Source organism: Xiphophorus couchianus, chromosome 4 (genome assembly GCF_001444195.1).
Source record: "Xiphophorus couchianus chromosome 4, X_couchianus-1.0, whole genome shotgun sequence".
NCBI classification, from domain to species: domain Eukaryota; kingdom Metazoa; phylum Chordata; class Actinopteri; order Cyprinodontiformes; family Poeciliidae; genus Xiphophorus; species Xiphophorus couchianus.
In genome coordinates, this window is record NC_040231.1 from 35,090,477 (window position 1) to 35,116,642 (window position 26,166).

At 40.3% G+C, this 26,166-nt stretch overlaps 1 protein-coding gene and 1 long non-coding RNA gene across 5 annotated transcripts in view; one reads left to right on the top strand and one right to left on the bottom strand.

The window, feature by feature from the left end:
* met (MET proto-oncogene, receptor tyrosine kinase) overlaps positions 1-26,166 on the bottom strand; it is a 138,686-nt gene that overhangs the window by 18,811 nt on the left and 93,709 nt on the right. For 2 of the 3 annotated variants that reach the window (XM_028014210.1, XM_028014209.1), the window contains exons 13-16: positions 22,555-22,708; positions 19,143-19,277; positions 14,564-14,824; positions 11,813-11,893 (exon numbers count right to left, since the gene is read on the bottom strand). In XM_028014210.1, the coding sequence (XP_027870011.1) occupies positions 11,813-11,893; positions 14,564-14,824; positions 19,143-19,277; positions 22,555-22,708 (631 nt within the window). The remainder of the gene's footprint in view (positions 1-11,812; positions 11,894-14,563; positions 14,825-19,142; positions 19,278-22,554; positions 22,709-26,166) is intronic. The other variant, XM_028014211.1, reaches the window with a different exon arrangement.
* On the top strand, positions 724-3,992 carry LOC114142762 (uncharacterized). 2 transcript variants are annotated; one of them, XR_003595103.1, is made up of 5 exons: positions 724-783; positions 877-970; positions 1,403-1,850; positions 2,390-2,549; positions 2,981-3,991. It is a non-coding gene; the product is annotated as an uncharacterized LOC114142762 (long non-coding RNA). The 2 variants fall into 2 exon arrangements; XR_003595102.1 differs by having other exon boundaries at positions 877-1,850; positions 2,981-3,992.

Sequence of the window (26,166 nt, forward strand, 5' to 3'; positions counted from 1 at the left end):
AAGGGTCTCAAACTCCAGTCCTCGAGATCCGGTAAACTGCAGTTATTGGATGTGCCACAGGTAAAAAACACTGGAATGAAATGGCTTAATTACCTTCTCCTTGTGTAGATCAGTTCTCCTGAGCCTTAATGACCTAATTATTCTATTCAGGTGTGGTGTAGCAGAGCAACAGCTAAAAGTTGCAGGACACTGGCCCCTGAGGACTGGGGTTTGACACCCCTGCTCTATACATAGGCTGTTTTGCCTTAATATTATTTTTTGGAGAAGCCCAAATGTTATATTAACTGCATTATGAACATACATTTCTTTGCAGACTTGAAGAGCACGAAACTGTGAAGATCACCCATCAACAATTTGAAAAAGGTAGCTTTATAATTTTTATTTTCATAAGGTTTTGGGAATTAAATGTTTTGTTGCAATTTTATAACCATTTTATCAGGCAAGCTTTATGTACAAATTACTACTTCTGCCAAAACTGACAGTAAATAAGACTCTATAATAACATTACACTTAGGAAATTCCTTAATCATGGCCAACATAGACTTACAGTCTATGTTGGGGTACCACTTCTGAAGAGTGGTACCCCATGAATGTTAACATTTAGAATTAAAATATGAACTGAAAGATGAGTCATTTAACAACGGTTAAGTTATTGCTTTTACCACTGTAAAAGATCTAATCGATAATGCTTTAAATGTCACTAAAGCAGTAAAGCAACAGTAAAACAACTACAGCCAGATGCTTCATGGAAGATATGCTGTGTGCGTGTTCTTGGAAATGCAGGTGACAAACATTTACTTGTATGAAAATTTTGAAAACGTGAGCTTTAGATTTACAAATGTGTTAATCCTTTTTTTTAAAAATTATTTTCTAAAGACAGCTATGGAGAAGCACGACGAAAGCTTGCAAAGGCAGAAGCAACATCAGATCTTCAAACAGATAGTGATATCCCAGAAAAGCGACGTAGAAGGTAGTGTGGAACAGGGACTTATGTAACACACAACTCTAAACCTTCTGTCTTCCTAGTTGTCATTTGAGCCGCTCTCAATTCCTTTACCCATTTGGTTCTCTTTGCTTTACTTTTTTCTCATCCTTCAGGACTTAAAGGAACAACATATTTGTAAGAATGGAAAATTACACAGGAAAAAATGCTAATACTTGTGAGCTTTACTATAGATTTTGCCACATTCCTACTTTAAATGAACTAGATTACTGTTTTTTTAACCATATTGGTTGTCATAGGTTCAACTGTAACGTTTTATCTTTTGGATATTATTTCTGTATCTCTCACAGTTAACTTGAAATAAAATAGTTAAATTGCTCACTAGACTGTAGCCTTTTTGGTTGTTGTTTTTTTTTTACCAACTTTTACCACTTGTTAAATTCTGATTTATCATTTCAGATCCTCCCACAAATGGGGCACATTTTCTTCAAGTGAAGACAGTGTGGACTCCTCAGAGAATGAAGTTCCACCTTCTCCTCCCTTGGAACCTACCACATTTGGATCTGCCTCAAAAGTGTGTAGTCTCGGTGTGTCCAGAAAGAGAAGCCCCAGCACAACTCCAAATCTGAGAAGTGCAACTGCAAGTCTTTCTATGAGTCCTGGGACTTCTTTGAGCAGGAGCAGCTCCAGCTTGGGAGAGGCTATGTTTACTAGGCTGGTTACACTTCTTGAGGAGGTTAGAGAAACACAAAGACTACACGGACAGTTGCTGAATACCTTGCTGAGACAGAAATCTGCTTCACCACCGGTTGAACCACCTGAAGGAGCTGTTTTTCCAATGTGTACAATCAATGATGTCCTGGGCATGAATGAGAAGCTGGGTGACTCAGACTTCATGTCTGGAGTTGTAAGTTAAAATTTTGTTCCTTAAAAATTAACATTAAATTAGCCCCATTGCAGTAAGCAATTAACTAATGACATGATAAATTAAAACAAATTCCCATAATTTATAATTTTTCTGTTTCTACTAAAAACTGCTTGACAAGTATTCAGTCTGGTGTTTAGGTCTCAGCTTGCCATTTTTTGAAGTACACATTTGTTTACAAAGACTTCATAATTGGATATTTAAATTGTCTTCCAGTTGCAATGCTCATTGTTCATTAGAATTTAAAGTTTATCAATCTTTGAGAATGTGTTCTTACTATTATATTATTTGAAAATGGTTGTAAAACATTTAATCACAGTAACTTCTGGGAATTTATTGTCCAGAAAAATTTATTGTGACAGACCTCCCTTAAATTGATGCATAAATTAATTGGCATTTTGTCCATGTATAAAATTAAGCATATAAGCTATATATGTGTGAAACAATAACAAATCAATTAATGAAAACTAAATTGCATCCTGATTTTCAAATGTTGTCTTGCAATTGTCATTATATTTAAGGTTGCCATGGTTGCAGAAATTAGAGGAGCATCCTTGGATGACGCAATACGACGGGCTATGCGATTCCTGATGTCCCATGAATTAGCAGTCCAGTTCAACCTGTTTGGCCGACATGGGAAACACCAGTTCCGGGACCTGCGTCTCTTTGATGTTGTGTATGGTAAATATCAGTTTTTATGGTCAGAGTAACTTTTCTTTTCACTTTTTTTCCTTAAACATTTGTTAATTTATTTTGTTTGTCATATGCCTTTTGTTTATTTGTAGTAATCTTTTGGTTTTATTCACATAGTGTTCTATCACTCAAGAACTTTTGATAGCTGACAAAAATTTTAAATGATATTTGTATTTCAAACAATACAAAATAACTATAGAACCTTTCTTATATCAGTATAAGAAAGATATAGATGGATATTTTCAATTTGAACTAAGAATCTAGTGTGTGTTCATAATAATAAAGACTCGAGTGCTTTTATTTTGGCAGATCTTTGCAAGCATTTTTGCCCCCTGAAGGGGGAGAGGCAAATGTCATGAATGTTACATTGTACTAAAGTAAAACGCTAATACAGTTTCTACCTTTGCTTGTTATTTTAGGGGCACTTAAAAGAAATGGTTCCATCGTTGGACTCACACATAAAGATGTGGAAAAGGCACTCTCAAAGTGGTTCACTGGAGCCCGTGACAGGGGTGGGAATAGGAGAGTTAGAGCAAGTAGGGAGGCTGCCAATTCTCACTCTGGTGGGCAGGTCTTCCAAGAAGGACAGTTACAATAATATGCGAGCTTTCAAGTGTAAGCATGCATGTAGGTTATTCTAAAAGGTTTTGTGAAAGGTGTGTGTATGTACCAGTAAACAAGTTTGTTGTTCAAAAATGCCATGTGAACAATTTTGTAGATTTGAATTTATTTTTTTTGTTGTTGTTTAAGAGCGCCATTTGTGCTTGTGGCACCGTTTGCTTTGTTAATTAAGTTCTAATAATTGCTGAGGTATAAAATAACTTCTGATTACAAAATAAACAGCCTTGACCAAAGGAAATTTCTTTTTTTCTCTTTAAACAAATTTTGTGATAAAGCGTTTTAGGACTTTGGTTTGTTTAAAACTGCATATCTATGAATGTTATTCATTTCAAGGTTAGGTGAGAACAACCCCATTGTTCCTATAAGGATTAAGGCATCTGGCTCCCACTGAAAACCCAGTCAGGGCCTGTAAACCAATATGGGCTAAAGCATATGGGCCCATCATGGAAAATGTGGAACTACTAATTTGTTACCCATATTCTAGCCCAGTTCAGACCCAATTGGGGTCCAGGTAAATATTCCTGAAAGCACCCTAGTGGGCCACAGATGGGCCTCGTGTAAGTTAACCATATGGGCCCCACTGAAAACCCAGTCAGAGCCCATTAAAATCTACCTGGGCAAACCCATGTGGGGCCACCATGGAAACTGTGGACAAACCCACTTGTTACCCATATTCTAGCCCAGTTCAGACCCAATTGGGGCCCAGGTAAATATTCCTGAAAGCACCCTAGTGGGCCACAGATGGGCCTCGTGTAAGTTAACCATCTGGGCCCCACTGAAGACCCAGTCAGAGCCCTTTAAAATCTACCTGGGCAAACCCATGAGGGGCCACCATGGAACCCGTGGACAAACCCTTTTGGGCCCCATATGACAGCCCTCTTTTATCCCATATGGGGCCCACCTAGGTATGCTGGCTGGGATGGAGGAGGAGACGGAGACCACAACGACTGCAACTACGTCGGGCACAGCTCCAGGGGAACCACCAGCTGGTGATGAGAGCCCCTGGCCTTATTTAAACACAATACACTCTTTCGTGGGTGTTAAAGATTCGTCGTACCGCATGCAGTTTATGTTATTCCTGCCCAAAGATGTGGAAATTCTATCTTACAAAAACTCCCCGTCCAACTTGAAGAAACACATCGAGGTAACGTCTTATGAAATGGTTATAATCCTCCTGTATCAGTAACTATAGCTTGGTCACTAGACACTACTGTATTGTGAAACGTTGACCATAAATGAACTTTGGCATTGCTTCAGTTCCACACGTGGTGTATTTAGCTTAGGCCTAATGTTGACTGTATCAGGCTACCTAGACTCCTCTGTTCAAGGGGGGACAGAAGCCATAGCGATAGCAATTTAGACTAAATGTAACGAATATAGGAAAGGCATGCAAGTTCAAAACCAGGTTTACAGATGCCAATAAGCTGCATTTCCCTCCCAATTCTTTTTTTCTTTTGCATAATGAACAGTTGTGTGCACCACCTACTGACTGTAGCATTGACTGATTCACTGATTTGTGAAGTAGAGTAATCGTAACAGCTCTTTTTCTTCATGTTGGCCGCATTTTCTGTACTATTTATTTTTCTCATTTTCAGCACTGACCTTACTTGAAGGGAAAACTTGAGGCTTACAAAAACTTTGTATTTTCTGTCCTGGAGGGTATACTAAGAAGCTGGTTCAGTTGTAAAGCAGGTTAAGTTAACCTTGTGCTATAGGTAAAGCACCTAATTTTCTTAACTAAATGATGCCTGCAGGTATATCTATTAGCAGGTTTAATTTTGCCTGCACTTGGTTGGGTACATTATTTTAAGTGTATTTGACAAGTTTACCAAAATATAAAAAATGTCATTCAAACTGCATTTGCTTTGTTTTACTTTTTACTTGTACTTTTCATTACATTACTTGAGTACATCCATTTTTACAGTAATTTCCATACTTAAGTACAAGAAGTTTCAGATACTTTAAGACTTTAACTCAAGTAACATTTCAGTCAGTGACTTGGACTTTTACCAAAGTCATATTTTGGAGAGGTACTTATACTTTTACTTGACTCTGAGATTTCAGTACTTTATACAACACTGCCTTCGAGTAATAAAGACAAGAATGGAGAGCTAGGTAAGAAACGACCCCATCGCCCATTGGCATTGCAGGGTTGCATTGCCAATTCTCTCAATGAGTCCTTGTTTCTGGGATCTTACACTTTAACCTGTTTGACTCTGATCAAATCTGGGTAGAAGTAGAGGATTTTAAGGCAGATGATTAGCTTCACCTAAGTTTCAGACTTCTACAACAGATAGAGATGAGCTGGCAAAGCTGCACAAGTAACATATTTACTAAATTGGTCCTACCTACACTGCCTGGCCAAAAAAAAAAGTCGCCACCAAAAAATGGTCACACTCTCTAATATTTTGTTGGACCGCCTTTAGCTTTGATTACAGCCCGCATTCGCTGTGGCATTGTTTCAATAAGCTTCTGCAGTGTCACAAGATTTATTTCCATCCAGTGTTGCATTAATCTTTCACCAAGATCTTGTATTGATGATGGGAGAGTCTGACCACTGCGCTAAGCCTTCTCCAGCACATCCCAAAGATTCTCAATGGGGTTAAGGTCTGGACTCTGTGGAGGCCAATCCATGTGTGAAAAAGATGTCTCATGCTCCCTGAACCACTCTTTCACAATGTGAGCCTGATGAATCCTGGCATTGTCATCTTGGAATATGCCCGTTCCATTTGGGAAGACAAAATCCATTGATGGAATAACCTGGTCATTCAGTATATTCAGGTAGTCAGATGACCTCATTCTTTGGGCACACAATGTTGCTGAACCTAGACCTGACCAACTGCAGCAACCCCAGATCATAGCACTGCCCCCACAGGCTTGTACAGTAGGCACTAGGCATGATGGGTGCATCACTTCACCTGCCTCTCTTCTTACCCTGATGCGCCCACCACTCTGGAACAGGGTAAATCTGGACTCATCAGACCACATGGCCCTCTTCCATTCCTCCAGAGTCCAATCTTTATGCTCCCTAGCAAACTGAAGCCTTTTTTCTGGTTAGCCTTACTGATTAGAGGTTTTCTTACGGCTACACAGCTGTTCAATCCCAACCCCTTGAGTTCCCTTTGCATTGTGCGTGTGGAAATTGTTACGGCCCTGGGCCTTATGGGCTGGGTTGCAGGTGTCTTGTTGTCTGTCTTTGTGTTCCTCCCCTTTACAGGTGCTGCTGATTTTATTCAGTTAGAGCACAGAGCATTTAAACCTGGCTGTCCCCACCTTCTGGGTCGCCTTCAGCGTCCACTCTGCCTTGATGCTTGTGGTGTTCTGTTGCCAGGCCTCAACTACCCCTCCTTTTGCACATTTGAGTTTGTCTTTGTTTTTGCACTTCAACAATTTCATATGCACTCATACACCACATCCAAGCATTTGCCTTACACCACTGATACTGACATCCTCAATCCATTGTTGTTTGTATTAATAAACATTCCTTTTTATGCACTTTAATCCCTGCATGGTCTCCCGTTATTGTTATGACATTGAGCTAGTCGTAACAAAATGCTTTTGCGTTCACAATTAAACATACTCCTGAGTTCTGCTGTTGTTTTTCTTCGATTTGATTTGACCAAACGTTTAAGTAATCGCCGATCACAATCATTCAGGATTTTTTTCCGACCACATTTCTTCCTGGAAGACGATGGTTCCCCACCATCCTTCCAGTTTTTAATGATGCGTTGGACAGTTCTTAACCCAATTCTAGTAGTTTCTGCAATCTCCTTAGATGTTTTCTCTGCTTGATGCATGCCAATGATTTGACTCTTCTTAAACAGACTAACGTCTTTTCCACCACCACAGGATGTGTCTTTTGCCATGGTTGTTTAAGAAATGAGGAGTTACTCATTACATCAGCTGGGGCTAAATAACTTGTTGCCAGCTGAAAGATAATCTCCTATGCAGTACTTATCCAATAGGAGGCTTGTACCTATTTGCTTAGTTAAATCCAGGTGGCGACTTTTTCTTTGGCCAGTCAGTGTATTTCTATTCACTTTAATCATCACAAAGCACTAGCTCATGATCAAAGCATCCTCTCGAGGATTTAAAAAAAATAAAAGCCAAAACTGACATTGACTGGTTGCAAATTGAACAAAAAAAGGTTTAAATCCCCACAGACCAGAACCAAGGCAGTCTGAGCTGACTCAGAATCCTACCCCCCATGGTGTAGCATGAGGCTTCCTCTGAATGGATGGGTGATTCCTCCACATTGTTTCAGCATCAATCTGCCCACTCCAACTGACAGGTTACAAGATTAGCCGGGACCCTAATGTGGTCCTCACCACTGGATGCTCATTCATCACCATTAGGCCGAGCTGAAAGGGGCTAGGGGCTGTGATGGGAAGAGAGCCGTAATCTCACTGTGGGCGCTGTGATATCATACAGTAAGTATGTAGTAGAGTGTAGACAGACGAGCCGTCTGTTTGCTCAAAAACCATTTCCATTTATAATATTTACATGTAATCATGTAAAGTCTATTGTGAAATATAATAAACATAAATTATTTTGGTAAATACATCTGACCAGAACTGACTAAAAGGGCCAGCTTGGATGCTTTTGAAGCGAGTTTATATGACATTATTTTTGCTAATGCTTCCCTTTTCCTCTAGGTCAGGGATGTCAAAGTCAAATACACTGAGGGCCAAAAAACCACATTTGTTACAAGCCGAGGGCCGGACTGGTTCAATGTTTATTAAAACATATTGAGTTTTTTTTACCCCTCCAGGGCGTCTTTTTGTGGGCTCTAGTGTCCCTTATACGACAGTAGGCTGACAGGAAACTGGGAAGGAGAGGGGGAAAGACATGCGGCAAATATCGTCGGGTCCGGGAGTCGAACCCGGGACGGCCGCGTCGAGGACTCAAGGCCTCCAAATACGGGTCGCGCTAACCACTACGCCACCACGGCACGCCCCTATTAAAACATATTGAAATGATTGCACATAGCCTATTGATCCAAAACCTAACACAGTGTATATTTAATAATTAAATGAATAAACCAACATTTTCTTATGGATCTGTCAATAATTTCAAGTGAAACCATTTTTTCAAAAGGCAAACAGACAAAAACGAACTTCCTTCAAAGAAAAATTGCATGTTCTGAACATTAAAAGAATAAAGCAATATTTTGTTATGGCTCTGTCAGTAACCTTAAGGGAAAACATTTATTTATTTACTATTAATCTATGTTTATGATTTGTTCTTTTGAATTGCCATTTTTATTATTTTTCGGTCTCAGGAAATGTTTGAGGGATGAAGAGACTGATGTCTGGTTCTTTAGGTTCTGCGGTTCCTCTCCTGACTCACAGATATCACTAAGATTTCACTGGGCGCCACTGAACGTCGCAGACACATTTTTTTAATGTCCCTATTAAACATTACTACTGTATAATTGTTTAGCCTGCGTCTTCCCACTACCGTCTGTATTTTTGCCCGAGGTTTTACTTTAAGGACGGTGCAGTATCGGTGGACATTTTAAAAAGACGCAGGTTGATAGCAGCTCACTGCGGCTGCGCAGTGTCCATCTCTAAGCAACCGTGACAACAGCATCAGTTCGTGGGGATGGGGTTCCTATTTAGGTGCCGCAACGACAATTTAGCTGACCCTATATTTCCTGTGTTTTGTTTTGGTCATTATTATTACACTTATTGTTGAGATGTGTGTGATAGGTGTGTCTATCAGACATTGATAGCAATACGGAGTAAATCGCGTCCCGTATTGGTTCAATACAGGTGAAGACAACAACCGCCTGTCATTGTAGCCTAGCTTAAGCTAACCTGAATATTTACGACTCTCTTGCTGATACACTGACATTACCTACCTTCTGTCTTTCAACCACTTTGAAAAGCTTTTCTTCGTCTCTCCAACATCTTTATCCTCCCCCCTCTCGAGTTTTCCGTTTTGTGCCCCAGAGTTTTTTCTGCGCCCATCTTTAGCTCCCTGTTGAGGCATGGACCTTAAAAAGCTCCGCCCACAACTGACCCACGTGACCACAAGTCTCACAAACAAAGCCTCGTTGTTTCTATGTAAACATGACTCGATTAGTGCATCGTTTCTACCGGATTTTCACAATACATCAGCTACTACAATGGACAGAGGAACTAACAAGTTCATGTCATCATCTGGGAGGAGGTTACTGGTTTCTCAGTCACAAGCTGGTTGCAAACCTGAGGCCAGCAGGTGTCAGTCAGTTATGGTAGATCTGAAATTTGGTTTGATGACTGATAGGAGGAACCAAAGAGCTCTGTAAAGGTAAAGGCAAATCTTCTGAAGTTGGGATATAATTAATTTAATTTTACATAATTACCACGGTAGAAGCCATTTGTTTGTTAAAATTTTATGAAATATATTTGTTCTATTTGATGTTTGTTGTGAATGACGTAAACTCACAAACGAACGAGGTAATTAGTCCAACGTTTAGAAACTACGGTGGCTGTAATGAGCCACAGCAAAGGGAAACAAAGGTAAAATAACCCAAACAGGTGATCAACTCAAATCCACTCGTACCTTTTTACTCTCTCTCTCTCTTTGTAGTTTAAGCACACCCGTTACCGTGGCAACCGCCTGCGCCCCGAAAGACGAGCAAAGATTACGTTAAAAACATAACATTCAGTTCGTTACGATATCAAGTTTCCAGGCTTGATATTTATTTCTCAGTTATTAATCAGCGCTTCCCTGAACACAGCGATGGTTGATTGACTAGCTGTACTTGGTGCTAGCGTGGCTAACAGTCCAAAGCCTTTTCTGCTCAAATAAAATCTTTAGTGTATGTCAGATACAGACACATTGGATATTGATCTGTTTAGCTAACGTAAGACTGTGTAGCAGACAGGCTTCAAGGTGTAGAAGTTGTATCAGTTCTGCCATTATGTTGTACTTAGCTAACGGGAAGCTAAGTGTGTTTGTGAGACGGCCATGTCAAATTAAAAAAAAAAAAAAACGCTCCTCAGCACGTTCTCGAAGGGCCGCTGCCCAAGCTACCTGTATGGGAGGGGAGAGCGGCTGGCAGGGAGGGGGGAGCCTAATCAGCGCTGTTCCTTTGTTATTCATTTCATGCACAAGCAGCGGTTAAGTACATAAAATGCTGACTAGAAAAAAAAATTCCCACATCGTTTTTGCGTTGCATACAGTGCATAGCCACCTTTTGCACCACTGGTTCTCAGCGTCCACCTTACGTTTAGCCATTTTTGAGGAGGGGGGTACCTGAAAGTTGATCTCTGCTCTGATTGCTGATGAACAATGAAGCCGCTTGTGTGCACTGCATGACTTTGCGGGCTACCGTTGCATTGTGGGGAATGTAGTGTTGGTGTGTGCAAAGGCTGTAGACTGTGGGCCAGTTCTAATAGTAATTAAATATCATCTAGGGGGCCATAGATAATTAATTTGGGGGCTGGATTTGGCCCGCGGGCCTTGACATTGACATACTGTATCTGCTCTAGGTGAAAGAATTATGTCTGAGACACTGTAAGAAAAACTACATTCTAAACGTTGGTGGGTCAACGATGACGGGATTATTTTTTTCAAACAACTATAGAACCTAGAAAGAAGAAACATAACATATCTGATGTTGCTGCAGATCTGACAACAAAATCCAAAACATCCATATCCGTCTTGGCAGAGCTCTAGAGAAACGCAGCTGTTTCTGGTGGTTTTCTGCAGACGGCAGAGTCAATCAAAGCAGCTTCACATAGTTTTGTTCAAACTAAATTGAATACTGAATAGTATAACATTGTTTCCCATTGACACACACATTTTCAGATTTGAAATGACTGAACTAACTAAAGTCAACTAAAACAGGAAGTGCAAACCTGACTACCTGTCAGTCATCCACAACTTTGAGGATTTAAAAAAAACAACCCTCAGATAGTTAAAAAAAAAAAGTTGTTTTAATTATGTGAATGTAAAAGTCAGAGATGCACTGATCCGATATTAATATCTGTATCTGTTCCGTTATTGTAAAAAACTCCAGATCGGATATAGTGACAATGTTCCCAATTCATAAGATCTATATCTATACGACATCATGCTTTATTATTTATTTTACATTATATTTAGAATTCCTAACTACACTTCCAGAACCATTTGAAAAGAAAGTTTGTTGCGGTTTATTTTTTATGTGTTTGACCAAAGTATTCAACCTGTTGTTTTTGTCAATTTCTACTCCTAACTGAACTGACTGAACAAATTAAAATTGTTTCTCTGCATTGGATCGTTATATATGTAAAATTCTGAAATATTGTGGTTGTACACAGTCACCAACATGGCTGCTGTGGGCTTGGGAACATAGAGCCGCATCATTAGTCTCCCACCAACATGTATGACTCAATAATTGAAGTGTTGGCTGATTTTCCATTTCAAATGTTTATGTCAGTGTTTTGAGATCAGACAGTTCTCAGGATATACATTTATATATACATATCTACAAACAGGATAAGGTTTATGCAAGATAGATTTATCTGCAAAAAAATGCTTAATCCTCCCCACCCTCCGACCTTCCAGGAATTCCTAAAGCCCTTACCTCTGCTCTGCACGACTTGTTTAATCATTTCCCTAACAAAGAAACAAATGCTAACAAAGCTCTTACTCACGGTTTAGCGACTTGATAGCACAATGCTGCTTCTGCCCGTCCGGCTCCAGTAGTGTTCCATGGAAAACACAGCCAAAGTGTCCTGCATGTTACAACATGATGTACATTAGTCAGAATCAGTCAGCATCAATAGTTTAAAACGCTCCTGTTCAAACCTGTGAATGCTAAGATGTTTATAGCCTAGACATGGTTCACATGGTGATACCACAGTCATTTATATATGAGGAGCTTCACGTATGATGTAATGTGAAGGAGGCATCGTCACCGAAACACCAATATAACACCTAGAAAAGATGAGCTCACACATCCACTTACTGTGTAAAACTAAAATTAGCTGCTTATCTTTAAGGACCTACTTTGTGGTTGAAAATTAGTTTTCTCTAATGTGCAGTAGTAGCTGTGTTTCAATCATAAATGTGCAAAACCTTTCTTGATATTCCACTAATGTCAAAAATTTTGCAACTGCAAAACAAGAAACGCAATTAACATCACATGGGAACAAGTTTCAGTTGTTAAAAAATATCCTCCAACTACTTCCTGTCGTCTTCTTCGCAGTTTGCAGCAGGGGTAGCATCTGGTTGTCGATCGTGTGACTTGTGTGATGCAAATAAAAGTTTTCATTGCAGTTTTGCCAAATAAATCTATTTCGATACGGCCAAAAAAATCCCCAGCTCATCCTAACGGCAAAACCTTTTATTAAAAAACAAGTTTTTTATAACTTGGCGTCTTTCCATTAAGCTAATTTCTTTTCTAAATTTCTAATCGGGTCTATTTATGGTCATTGGGAAGACAGCTTGTTTGTGTGACAAGGATCTTTAGTTGTAATTTTGCTAATAATAATGATCCAACCAAAGACTGGGTTTGCAAATTTAGTGGCTGGAAAACCTTTGTACAAAACATCCAAAGTTGTTTTACGTGTTGATCTCGATGAAATAATTGAACTGAATTGCAACCTTCCCCTCCTCCACTCTCCATATTGTGTAACAATTATCTCACTGATCCGTTAGGGGAAAAAAGTGTTTCATTCTAAACAGCAAACTTTCTTGAGTTGCCACTGCAATAAATCAGCCTCTTCTAAGTAACCCAATATGAGGCTTTATTCATTAATATCCCACACAGCCTAATAACCAGCATCAAACCCCCCTGAGTTATTGTGTGTTTTATTGAATTATATCTCCTAGTTAAGATGGGGGGCTCGGTCCAGCCTGAGAAGGGTGCAGGACCGAAATGAGCATGGCGCTCTGATATCACGTCCCCGCAGATGGCTGGCAGTGTTGGGTTACGGCTCTCCACAATGGACCCTGGGAACATTAGCTGAGAACAAATCATCCTACGCCACTTTGAAGCACTCGAGCAGCCACCAAATCCAGGCTTCAGGGGATAAATTCATACGAGGGGGGCAAACGCTTTTCTGGAACATTACGGTGTTAAGGGTTTTTCTCAGTTTGATGCTAAATTCGATCTGTCGGGCTAAACCGCCTACCTACATGTGGTAAAACGGGCTGATCTGGTGTCTGCATGTCAAGCTTCAAGTTTTATAAAGCAAGCACTTTAACCTTAACATAAATCTCATGCAGTAAAAGCACACAAGCATGAAGGGTGGAAAGCGGGAGTTGCGCTTTGTGCCTCCGACTCCCGCTTTCCAGAGGCCCGTTGGTCACTTTATCTCAGAGACTCCCGGCATTTTTAAACAAATATTGCCGCACTGTTACACTGAACTCTGGACATTTTTAAGATGTAACAACTTTCACAACATGCCCGTAATGCGATAAATGTACTGTTAAGAGTGTTTATAGTGGAGGAAATCAGATGATGTTTATATGTCGTTTTAAGATGATTTTATCTACAGAGAAACCACTTGCATGCCTGCGATAAAGAGAACACAGGTCGGTTTATTGCTTTTTTATTACAACAGATAACGGCTTTATGGAAATTGTAGTCAGCAATTTTACAGAGGGGCTATGGATTCAACATGTTGGAATCAAACAATTTTTTCTGAACTGTGTAATGCTGTGAGGACAAAAAACAAAACCAACCCATCATCCTCCTACCACTTCCTGCCGTCTTCTTTGTCATTTTTACCAGTAGTAACATCCTGCTGTTGATCACGTGACTCATGTTTCCACTGTAGTTTTTCAAAAATACAGAAATTTTGATTCGGTTACAAAACGACCTCACCGCAGTGTAAAAACTTTTTCTTAATCAAAGAACGTGTTTACATCAAGTGAATTTGTCTTCGGAATTTCAATTTGTGTAATTTTCTGTTCTATGGAAATGCAAACAGAGATGTGTTTAAATATGCAAAAAAATGTTTAACCTAAATATAAACAAAGGCATTGAGGTGTAGGAGGCTGTTGGACAGGAAGCTACTTTCCTGTTATATCCTGTTAGCATCACTGTTCTGAAAGAAGCACCAGCAGAAATCCTTTTGCATATGAATATAGTATAAAAACACAAGACTTCCAGAACAATATTATTTGGAAAGATAAGATCAAAGTAGAGGTGTTTGGTCATAATGCATATCCATGTTGAAACACTACATGCTGGCAGAGACATCAATCTCGCAAACATAGTGGAAGAGCGGGGAGGTGATGAGGGCTTGTTGTGAAACCAAAGGACCTGTGGACTTTGTATCATAGGGGAGACTGGTATATGTTTGACTCTAGATATCATTTGACAACCTGATTTAGATGAGATCATTTTTATATAAACCTGCGATCAAAACCCGGCATCCCAGCAGCTGACCACTGACCTCTGCCGATGATCTGGTTGACGTGAAGCAACAGTTGCTCCCTTGCAATCACCACATGCTGCACCTCAGTCAGCAGGTCCGGGTGGAGACAGGACGGGTCGATGTGGACCGGAGCCATCAACAGGGGGGACACCAGGTCGCCTTCCATGCCCAGGCCCAGCCCCCCTCCCAGTATTCCCAGTCTGGGAGACAGCAGCTCCCCATCAGCTCTGTAGATAGGAGGAGCTGCCCGACATGTCTCAGGCCTGTCGACACCCTGATCTGGAGAGGCAGAAACAAAAAGAGAGAAGGGGGGGGTCAGAGGTCGGCCGCTATGTCACAACACCTTGACCTCCGCATGTCAAGGTGTGTTACGTGGTCGGAGAGGGACAGCTATACAGAGCTGGAAGGAAAAAGCTTAAAAACGTGAGGTTTTCTACTTTGTTAGCGGAGGGCTAATAAATGCAGAAGTTCCTCCAGAAAAGCCAGAACAAGAACCAGAGCTGAAACAGAGAGCGAGGTCAAATGTCCTGAACGCTAACTCTCCCTGAAGGCAAACATTAGCTCATTAGTAAACCCAGCCTCTCCAGACTCAAGGCCAGCACAGACATTGCTTCACCTATGATCCAGGGGATCATAATACCCGGAGCCTCTCAGTGGCCCTCAGGACCAGAACAGAATCCACAAGAGGCGCCAAAGACCACATCAAAGATTACTGACGCATGCTAGATGAGAAGATGTGCATCATGTTTTGTTATTAGACTTTACATCTATACAGAGTTTGCAGTTTCCAAATACCTACCATATTTTCCGCACTATAAGGCGCACCACATTATAAAACGCACATTCAATGAATGGCCTATTTTAAAACTTTTTTCATATATAAGGCGCACCGCATTATAAGGTGCATAGAATAGACGCTACAGTAGAGGCTGGGTTACATTATGCATCCATTGGATGGAACTGCGCTAAAGAGAATGTCAACAAAATAGTCAGATAAGTCAGTCAAACTTTATTAATAGATTACAAACCAGCGTTCTGAAAACTCCGTTCATTCCCAAAATGAATAAACAGCTGTTTTATTATTTTCCCCGAGGTAAAATAAGTGACGTGGTATTTTCGTGACACAGTTTATCTTTTAACAACAGCAAGGTATAACATATAGTGGAGGGGAACTTTTCCTCGATTCAATAAACACGTAAAAAACAGTCTGATACTGTTACGGTAAATCAAACGTTAGTGCAATCACAATGTACACTGCTCAAAAAAATAAAGGGAACACTTAAACAAAATATACACAATATACACAATAAACACAATATAACTCCAAGTAAATCAAACTTCTGTGAAATCAAACTGTCCACTTAGGAAGCAACACTGATTGACAATCAATTTCACCTGCTGTTGTGCAAATGGAATAGACAACAGGTGGAAATTATTGGCAATTAGCAAGACACACTCAATAAAGGAGTGGTTCTGCAGTTGGGACCACAGACCACTTCTCAGTACCTATGCTGTCTGGCTGATGTTTTGGTCAGTTTTGAATGTTGGTGGTGCTTTCACACTCGTGGTGGCATGAGACGGACTCCACAACCCACACAAGTGGCTCAGGTAGTGCAGCTCATCCAGGATGGCACATCAATGCGAGCTGTGGCAAGAAGGTTTGCTGTGTCTGTCAGCGTAGTGTCCAGAGGCTGGAGGCGCTACCAGGAGACAGGTCAGTACACCAGGAGACGTGGAGGAGGCCGTAGGAGGGCAACAACCCAGCAGCAGGACCGCTACCTCCGCCTTTGTGCAAGAAGGAACAGGAGGAGCACTGCCAGAGCCCTGCAAAATGACCTCCAGCAGGCCACAAATGTGCATGTGTCTGCACAAACGGTTAGAAACCGACTCCATGAGGATGGTATGAGGGCCCGACGTCCACAGATGGGGGTTGTGCTCACAGCCCAACACCGTGCAGGACGCTTGGCATTTGCCAGAGAACACCAGGATTGGCAAATTCACCACTGGCGCCTTGTGCTCTTCACAGATGAAAGCAGGTTCACACTGAGCACATGTGACAGACGTAACAGAGTCTGGAGACGCCGTGGAGAGCGGTCTGCTGCCTGCAACATCCTTCAGCATGACCGGTTTGGCGGTGGGTCAGTAGTGGTGTGGGGTGGTATTTCTTTGGAGGGCCGCACAGCCCTCCATGTGCTCACCAGATACCGCCTGACTGCCATTAGGTACCGAGATGAGATCCTCAGACCCCTTGTGAGACCATATGCTGGTGCGGTTGGCCCTGGGTTCCTCCTAATGCAGGACAGTGCTAGACCTCATGTGGCTGGAGTGTGTCAGCAGTTCCTGCAAAATGAAGGCATTGAAGCTATGGACTGGCCAGCCTGTTCCCCAGACCTGAATCCGATTGAGCACATCTGGGACATCATGTCTCGCTCCATCCACCAACGTCACGTTGCACCACAGACTGTCCAGGAGTTGGCGGATGCTTTAGTCCAGGTCTGGGAGGAGATCCTTCAGGAGACCATCAGCCACCTCATCAGGAGCATGCCCAGGCGTTGCAGGGAGGTCATACAGGCATGTGGAGGCCACACACAATACTGAGCCTCATTTTGACTTGTTTTAAGGACATTACATTAAAGTTGGATCAGCATGTAGTGTTATTTCACTTTAATTTTGTGTGTGGCTCCAAATCCAGGCCTCCATTGGTTAATAAATTTGATTTCCATTGATGATTTTTGTGTGATTTTGTTGTCAGCACATTCAACTTTGTACAGAACAAAGTATTCAATGAGAATATTTCTTTCATTCAGATCTAGGATGTGTTATTTGAGTGTTCCCTTTATTTTTTTGAGCAGTGTATATCCACTTCCGCACCATTGATTCGGTCATGTTAAATTCTCTGGCTGCTGCTCTATTCCCGTGTTCTACTGTGTAACTGATCGTCTTGAGCTTAAACTCTGCGTCGTAAGCGTGTCTCTTAATAGGAGCCATTTTGGGGTCTTTACACAAAACCCAGCGTGCACCGCATGCTTCTTCTTCTTCGGGGGAAAATGAAAGCTAATTACTGCTTACCGTAGTTGCGAGACCTGTTGTGGCTCAATATTGGTCCATATATATAAGGCGCACCGGATTATAAGGCGCACTCTCGGCTTTTGAGAAAATTGAAGGCTTTTAGGTGCGCCTTATAGTGCGGAAAATATGGTAATCTGTAGTTTCTCAGTATTTACAGTTAGGTTAATCTCTTCTGTCTCTTTACTTCCTGTTCTACTGATTCTGGGTTTCTTTGTCATTCTCATGTTGAGTTGTGTTGAGTTTTGTGATTGGTCTGGTGTGTTTGTGTTCAGTTTTCTAGTTTTTGGAATAACAGCAGTTTGTTGGTTGATCAAGAACAGCAAAGGGATTCTGTGAAACGCCCCATATTATCATCATCATACTTGACAAGGAAGTCAACCATGGTGGTGTGTATTACTGCCAAACAGCTCTGCTTTGGTCTACTTTATCGAGATATTGCTTCATCCATTCATCCACCGTTTATGCACACTTAACTGGGCTGGATTGTAGGGGTGCAGGGCCTATCTTCCAACAGGCATTAGGTGAAAGGTGGGACCATGCACAGGTCACCAGTCCATAACCAGTACCTAAGAGCTACTGTTTACATGAAATATGCTTTATCTGAGCAATCTTTTCAAAAGAACACAGAAAAAAACAAAATAAAACAAAAACAATCTGCTTAGTGTTTTTCTAGGTGTATCGTCATGAGTGTTATCATTCAACAGGCTAGCTGAGGCCTCCAGAGCCTAAGATGTTTGTTTGGAAATAGACTTACTCTATAACCTCTACTAGACTGATTATTATTAATTAAAGAGGCATTAGAGGGGATAGTGCCATTTTATAGCTAAATCAACTAACTATGTTAACTTCAGCTATATATATGTATATGTATGTATATATACATGTATATATATATATACACGCAATTTTTGCTTGGAATTCCAGAGACATGTTGTCAGTAGTTCATAGAATAAAGAACAATGTTCATTTTACTCAAACATACAGTATATCATATAAAAAGTAAAATCAGAGAACTGATACTTTTAAGTGGTCTCAAGTTTTTCCAGAGCTGCATATGAATTAAACACCTAATTTAACACCTTATGATTGGGTCTCTGTCTCTTTAAAAACTCCTGCTCTTTCTGAAACTCCACCTTCAGGAAGTCATCACAAGATGGCTCCTCTATTAACCCTTTAAAATGAGCTCAGCAGGTGTTTGCTAATTATTCCTGGCTAGTCTGAAGGAGCTGAGCGGGGGAGTTGCGAATGACATTATACCATGATGTAAACCTCAAAAAAGTTGATTTTACATATTACTGCCCCTCTAATACTGAACAAAACATCTTATGTGATCATTCTTTTTTAATCCAAGTTAATCAATTCTACCTTAAACTGGCCCAATGATTCGGGCTGCTGTTACTGTGAAAGGTGCACAATAAGGCATGCGCAGCTAACCGCTGAGGCCAACAGGTAAGGGAGCAGGCACATAGGAGGACGGAGGTGAAGTGAGGGAGATCATGTGAAGAAGAAGAAAAGGGGAGGGGCTTACCCTCCAGCAGGGTTGTTCTATAGTCGACTGATTCGTGGGAGACCATTTCGTTAGTGGGGCTGACGCTCCTTGCGTTAGCCAGCCTGTCCAGATGCTGGATGTGACCCCGGCCATCATACCACACCTCAGACAGATCTGGAAACAAATGTTTCAGAGACAGAAAGAAAGATGAGGAAGGAGATGGAAGAAAATAAGGACGCAGAAAGAAGAGGTAACATAGGAGAAGAAAGAGAGAGAGAAATCAGTGAGAAAAAGTAAAGTGTTTCCACCAGAGCATCCCACACAAGACATTCCACTAAACCCACCAGGCAAAACAAAGCCAGCAGACACACATGCACACAGGTTAGAAAAAAACACTCTGAACTTCAGGTCAAAGAAAATGGTAATGTATCAATAGACAGAAATTCAAGCAAAAAAATAAATAATTCCTTTATGGAACTGACTAACTCCTTTGTGTTTAGAAAACTAAGCAAACCTAGAATTTAGTGCAAGTGACAGAATACAAATTTCTAAGGAAATGCAGAAAAAATTATCTGGCAATAACTTCACCTAATTTAGACATAAACATGTAAAATACTTGCAGGCACAATACAGCAACTATTCAGTCAAAAGGACAACTGAAAAACCTGAAGTCAGTAAAATATTATTTTACAGTAAGGCTCTTGGTTCCATAAATTATAAGTCAAATAAATCTGCCTATATGAAATAATGTCAAGGAATAAAGAAATTATTCATTCAAAGTCAAATGCAGGTTGCATTAAAATAAAAAATCCTGAGTTCTAAATCACAACTTCCTTGATAGCATCGCTAGCTGAGTAATGCTGGTTCTGATTGGCTGCTTCTGACTGAGCTGAGTAACTCTGCAGAACACAGGAGGAACAGAGGAGAACGATTATTTTTCAGATTATCTGTCTTATGTTAGGACGGCAAAAGTTTTAATGCATATCTAAAATCATTTTTTTTGTTGTTGTTGCTTAAGTTACGTGCTGCAGCTTTAAGCAGGTTCGGTGTGAGAGTTCACTGCTGGGTGGAAGTTGTGAAATAAATACGACCAGTAGCGGCGATCCAAGAGCAAGAGCAGAACCAGCGTCTTACACCGCCAGCTCGAAGACTTGAATTATTTTTTTGTTCATTTGTTTAAGCTTTCTGACCATGATGCTAATGGACCTTACCAAGCTCCTCCCACAACCACCCACGTGACCACAAGTCTCACAAACAAAGCCTCGTTGTTTCTATGTAAACATGACTTGATTAGTGCATCGTTTCTACCGGATTTTCACAATACATCAGCTACTACAATGGACAGAGGAACTAACAAGTTCATGTCATCATCTGGGAGGAGGTTACTGGTTTCTCAGTCACAAGCTGGTTGCAAACCTGAGGCCAGCAGGTGTCAGTCAGTTATGGTAGATCTGAAATTTGGTTTGATGACTGATAGGAGGAACCAAAGAGCTCTGTAAAGGTAAAGGCAAATCTTCTGAAGTTGGGATATAATTAATTTAATTTTACATAATTACCACGGTAGAAGCCATTTGTTTGTTAAAATTTTATGAAATATATTTGTTCTATTTGATGTTTGTTGTGAATGACGTAAACTCACAAACGAACGAGGTAATTAGTCCAACGTTTAGAAACTACGGTGGCTGTAATGAGCCACAGCAAAGGTAAACAAAGGTAAAATAACCCAAACAGGTGATCAACTCGAATCCACTCGTACCTTTTTACTCTCTCTCTCTCTTTGTAGTTTAAGCACACCCGTTACCGTGGCAACCGCCTGCGCCCCGAAAGACGAGCAAAGATTACGTTAAAAATATAACATTCAGTTCGTTACGATATCAAGTTTCCAGGCTTGATATTTATTTCTCAGTTATTAATCAGCGCTTCCCTGAACACAGCGATGGTTGATTGACTAGCTGTACTTGGTGCTAGCGTGGCTAACAGTCCAAAGCCTTTTCTGCTCAAATAAAATCTTTAGTGTATGTCAGATACAGACACATTGGATATTGATCTGTTTAGCTAACGTAAGACTGTGTAGCAGACAGGCTTCAAGGTGTAGAAGTTGTATCAGTTCTGCCATTATGTTGTACTTAGCTAACGGGAAGCTAAGTGTGTTTGTGAGACGGCCACGCATGTTGTAGCCGCGCTACTACATAGAATGGGCATCAGCCGATGAAAAGCGGCCCCTGTGGTAAGGTCCATCCGGGTGAGTGCTGGTAGTTAAGAGCTGCTTTACCTGCCGACCGGATGTCCTCATTAAGCCTCGATATAGCTCCGTCAAGTGTTTGTTTTTTAAATGGCATATTATATTCGTTGTGTTGATGCATTTTGACCTGCTTCTCTCCCGAAGTAATTTTGCGCCGCAACACTCAAACTTCTCCATTCACTCTCAGAGTGTTAAAGTTCCACACGGCAGGATTTGTTGCTGCACGCTTGCGCAGTGTGAAGGAAAGAGGAGATGAGCTGCACACGGAGGCTGCGAAGTGAGATAAATGTGATCGTTTTGGTGATCGACAACAAGAGACCGTGATCGGCATCACCGATCATACACTTTTTCACGGAAATCGTGAAACTTTTTCACGGAAATTATGATCGGTGGCTGATAGATCGACACACCTCTAGTTAAGACATTAAGGCCTCCTCCAAACGTAGCCTGCTATCTGGGAAAGCAAATGTATTTTTATGCGTTTGCGCCTTTCGTGTACACGAAAACTCAGTTTAATAACGATTATTTATATATAAAAAAATCTAACTAAAGGGGAGGTCTGACATAGCTTTGTATTTGTGTTTGTGTGAGCACCTGGGAAAACTGAGATTTTTTGTATTGTATAAATCAGAATAACAATGACAATCTCAAACAACAAGTCAATAACAAATATTACAAAAAAGAATATCACCACTCCTACCGTTAACAGATCTAATTGGAAACAAAGGCTAGAGCAAAGTATTAAAGTTAGTGACAAAAAAAAATTATTAAAGGGGGCTACTAACTGAAAAACTTCCATTAACTCAAACAATTGAATTGCGTTTAAATTCTGGGAAAACTTAGATTTAGGGTCGCATATTACAGTCTGCTAAAAACAATGCGCCACATGAACCTCCTGCCGCCATGTTTAATTCCTACCAGGAAGTTGTGGTGGTTTTAAGCAATCTCATTGGCTGACATTGATCAACGCTCAGGGGTGGATTTATACGGGTTCTTGGTGGATGAAAACCTTTCTGAAACTGATCCCATGTGTACGATTTCATTTTTTTAAACAATGCGGCTGTGATGGCCGTTTTTATAAAAACCTGGCTAAGTATTTCAAGGCCTCAGAGTTTGTAAAAGGAAAAGACATGTCCAGTTTCCTGTTATTAATGAAGGTTGGTATAAAATCTATTTGTAATGGTAGGACTCTGTGTCTCCTGCTCTTACCATCGATGTGCTTGTTCCTCCTCCACGTCACCAGCGATCCCAGAAGGAGCAGCAGCAGGCTGACACACACACAGCCCACGATGAGGCCTGTGTAGTCCTGCTCCTGTGCTAGCGTCACCTTGCCCAGATGCCTGATGGAGTCCGCTTGGCGCCACTGAACAATGGGAAGGGATTTGGAGTGTCAGGAGTGAAGGAAGTGTATGCTAAAATACTGCAACTAATACAATCAGGTTTTGTTCTCAGAGGGCTCAAGTTTCATGTTGTTAGTGGAGAATGCTATAATTTTTTATTTAATTTAATTTTTTTTTACAAACAAATGGGAATGAAATTGAAATAACTAGTTTGCTTGCAAGAATGACATCAGGTGTGCACAACTTGTAAGCCAGCTTTGCCCAGCTGACAGAGGTGTGAAGTAATAGTTGTTGTGCTCCCTTTATGGGTAGTGGTAGTTCTTTAAATGGTACAACCACCACTACAAGCATCCGGTAAAGGATGAGAGGAAAGATTTCAGGTCCAAACTTTCTTTAATAGAGCTGAGAGTGGTTTTTATTCATTTACACGCTCCCTGTCTCTTGAACAAACAGCTCTGAATGGTCTCCAACGATTCGTCAACTTTCTGCTCATCTAACACTGAACATGCTCTTAGAACAACAACGGCTATTGGCAGCTTGAAATTACAATGAGCCAATCACAGCAAACATTACTCAGATGGCTTCCTGAGCTCTTAAAGTGATACACACACGATTATATTAGTCCATTTTCAACAATAGGGTTTTTTATTATTATTACCAACCAGCCCTGTCAAAACAGCATGACTCAAGACCCCTCCACAGTTTGTCAGAACATCAAATGAAATCAGACAGATAACTTGATTAAATACAGTTTCCAAATAATTCTTTTCACCAGATCTTCACTCTGCTGCCTCACTGAAAACTGAAATTACAAGCGCCAATTCAGGCAAAGTTTTGAAATCAGGGAACATTTCTCCAATTGAAGCTATCAAAGGCCTACAAAGATCTCTGAACGAGGAGTTTTCTGATCCCGGACGCGTTCTCAATGGGAGGAAGTCCAACTGCACCACTGAATAAGAGCTGGAGCAGGGAGCAGCCCCAACAATATATATCATGTTTTACAATAAAGTAGGCCTAGTAATACACAAAACACAAACACTGTATTGCTGTGTATTCAATACAAATAATACAGACTCATAATTTCACATTTTATTTAACAAAAGCTTAAATTCCAAAGTGCTAGCCTTCTAATGCCACTGCCAGCTTTGCCCAGCCAACACTATTTTAGCAAAAGGTTTATTTTGCATAAAATGTAGAACTTTTCACAAAATAAGATGTTGCTCTCTGAATGTGTAAATTACTACTGAAATAGTTTACTTTATCTCTCCTCTTATCAATTTGGTACACAATGAATTTATACTAATCTATATTTAAAGATATAGCTTTGAACAAGACCCAAAATATTTCTAATTAATAAGAAGGGGAAGTCGTGATCTGTAGCAGTCACGACTCCCTCGTTGAAGACCTCTGCGTTACGGTGTCCAGGAATGAGATGATGATCAGACAATCTCCTAGGAATCCGTGTCTGGTAGATTTAATTACCTGTACTGTGTCTGCAACTAGTGGTCAGGTGTGCGGATTTTAATTTGCCTTCAGATTTTTCCATCAATGTTTTTAAAAACAACAACAACAAAAAAACAGTCCTAGATGCTGTGAAGCATGTTTATTTGTGTTGGATCTGTGGTTTCTCCACTTAGAACTGAGACAAATAAGACCAACTCCTACATGTTGATTTCAGATCACGTTAACCGGCCAGTTATTTTTCCAGTGACACTTTACATAAGATTATCTGTGGCCTCCGTGGTACACAGAGAGGCTACAGTATTTGCATTCAGACAGGATGTGATGCAGTCAGAGCTATGAGCAAACACACACATACAAACTTCTACTTATCTTCTTAGGCCATCAAAAAAAAAACACCTACCTTTTTTAGACACAATAGAATATAAGAAAAAATTGAGAAAAAAACTCCATGTTTTACTATTACTTCAAATTATAGGAAATGCAAACATTTATGTTATTCAAATAATAGCATAAGTTTATTGCTTTTCTTGGGACTGCCACCTAAAAAAAGTAAGAAAAAGAAAATTCTAACTGCAATAGCCTACTAAAAGAATAAGCATATTTTTTTTTGTTTACAGGTGTTACAGTATTAATTTACTTTTAATTTCAAAAAAAGTAATGCATTTGAAATACTTTCAATGTGTGAGTCTGTACAAAGATTAAATCAGTAATATTGCTCCTGCTTTCACTAGGCTTAGTGGAAATAAAGTTCCTGCTGCAGAGGCAGTGATGTGTGTGTAAATAAAGCCTCTCTCTACAAGCCTTGATGTTGGTTTGTGCAGCAGCAGGATATTGGCTGACTCTGGCCTGAGATAAGAAGTTTCGTCTGAAGGCCGGTTGATGAGTCAACAGTGATCAGCTTGATAAGGTTTAGTCTGGAGATGGACGGTGGATGTTATCTCCAAAGGAGTCTGAAGACCAGCAATGTTGGCTTGGCCTGTACATGGTGAACATTTCATAACACTGTTAAGACTGTTGGCTGCTCAGAGTTACATTAATTTATATAAAGACAGAAAAACTAATAATAATGTTGCAGTCATGTCATAAAATGTTGCTGAAAGTAGTTATACCTCAAGCTGCTGTCATGTCTTTAAAGCATTTATGTCGCTTTTGATGCATTCTAGTCCCGAATAGTGTGTGTATATTGGGATCAAAGGTGTGGAATTCAAAGTGCAGCAATTATGTTTCCATATTTAAAAACTGGTGACCTCTAGGATTTAATTAATATACAAGTCCTTTCATAAGCATAAAGACATTTATTTATGTTTTGTGGTGGGAATCAATTAAAACTTTAAAACAAGTTCAATGGAGGGTCAGTAATAAAAATAAAAAAAAAATCACAATTGCATTTTAACTGAAAACTCTAAAATCTATTAAATTAATTAATCAAAATGAACTTGTTAAAGTCCAGGCCTACAGGAGAATTTTATTGCTGTAAGTGCTGCACCACTTTTACACTTTTCAGTTTGAAAGTAGAATTTTGATTCTTTGTTCTCAAAACTTGTAATGCTTGCGTTCTCTTTCAAATATTCTCTGTGCTCTCTCAAATCTTTGTGTTCCCCCATACAGGCCCTACTTTTGCTGCAAGTTGAGTACTTAGTTGTCATTTCAACACTTTAAAATGTTGACATCTCCTTGCACCTTCATGAATAATTCAAACTCTTTTTTTGCTTCCTTGCTGGTACTTTCGAGCCCTGTTCCTAACATTCCAATAGATTTTTCAGTATTTTGTCTCTGTTTCACCATCAAGAAAGAAACCTATGTGTGCAGAGAGCCTTTAAGTTATGCCTGATGACATATCCAATCTACGAGTGCCTTTCAGAAGCTGCTTGACTTACATTCAAGTGACAAAATGGACAGCTGGATAGTAACTCCATTCACTCGTCACTCTGTGTAGCAGATTCTCACCAAGCTTCTTATTCATGAAGGATTGCATTAGGACGCGGGAGTTATTGAAGTCTCTCGCAAATGATGTGGT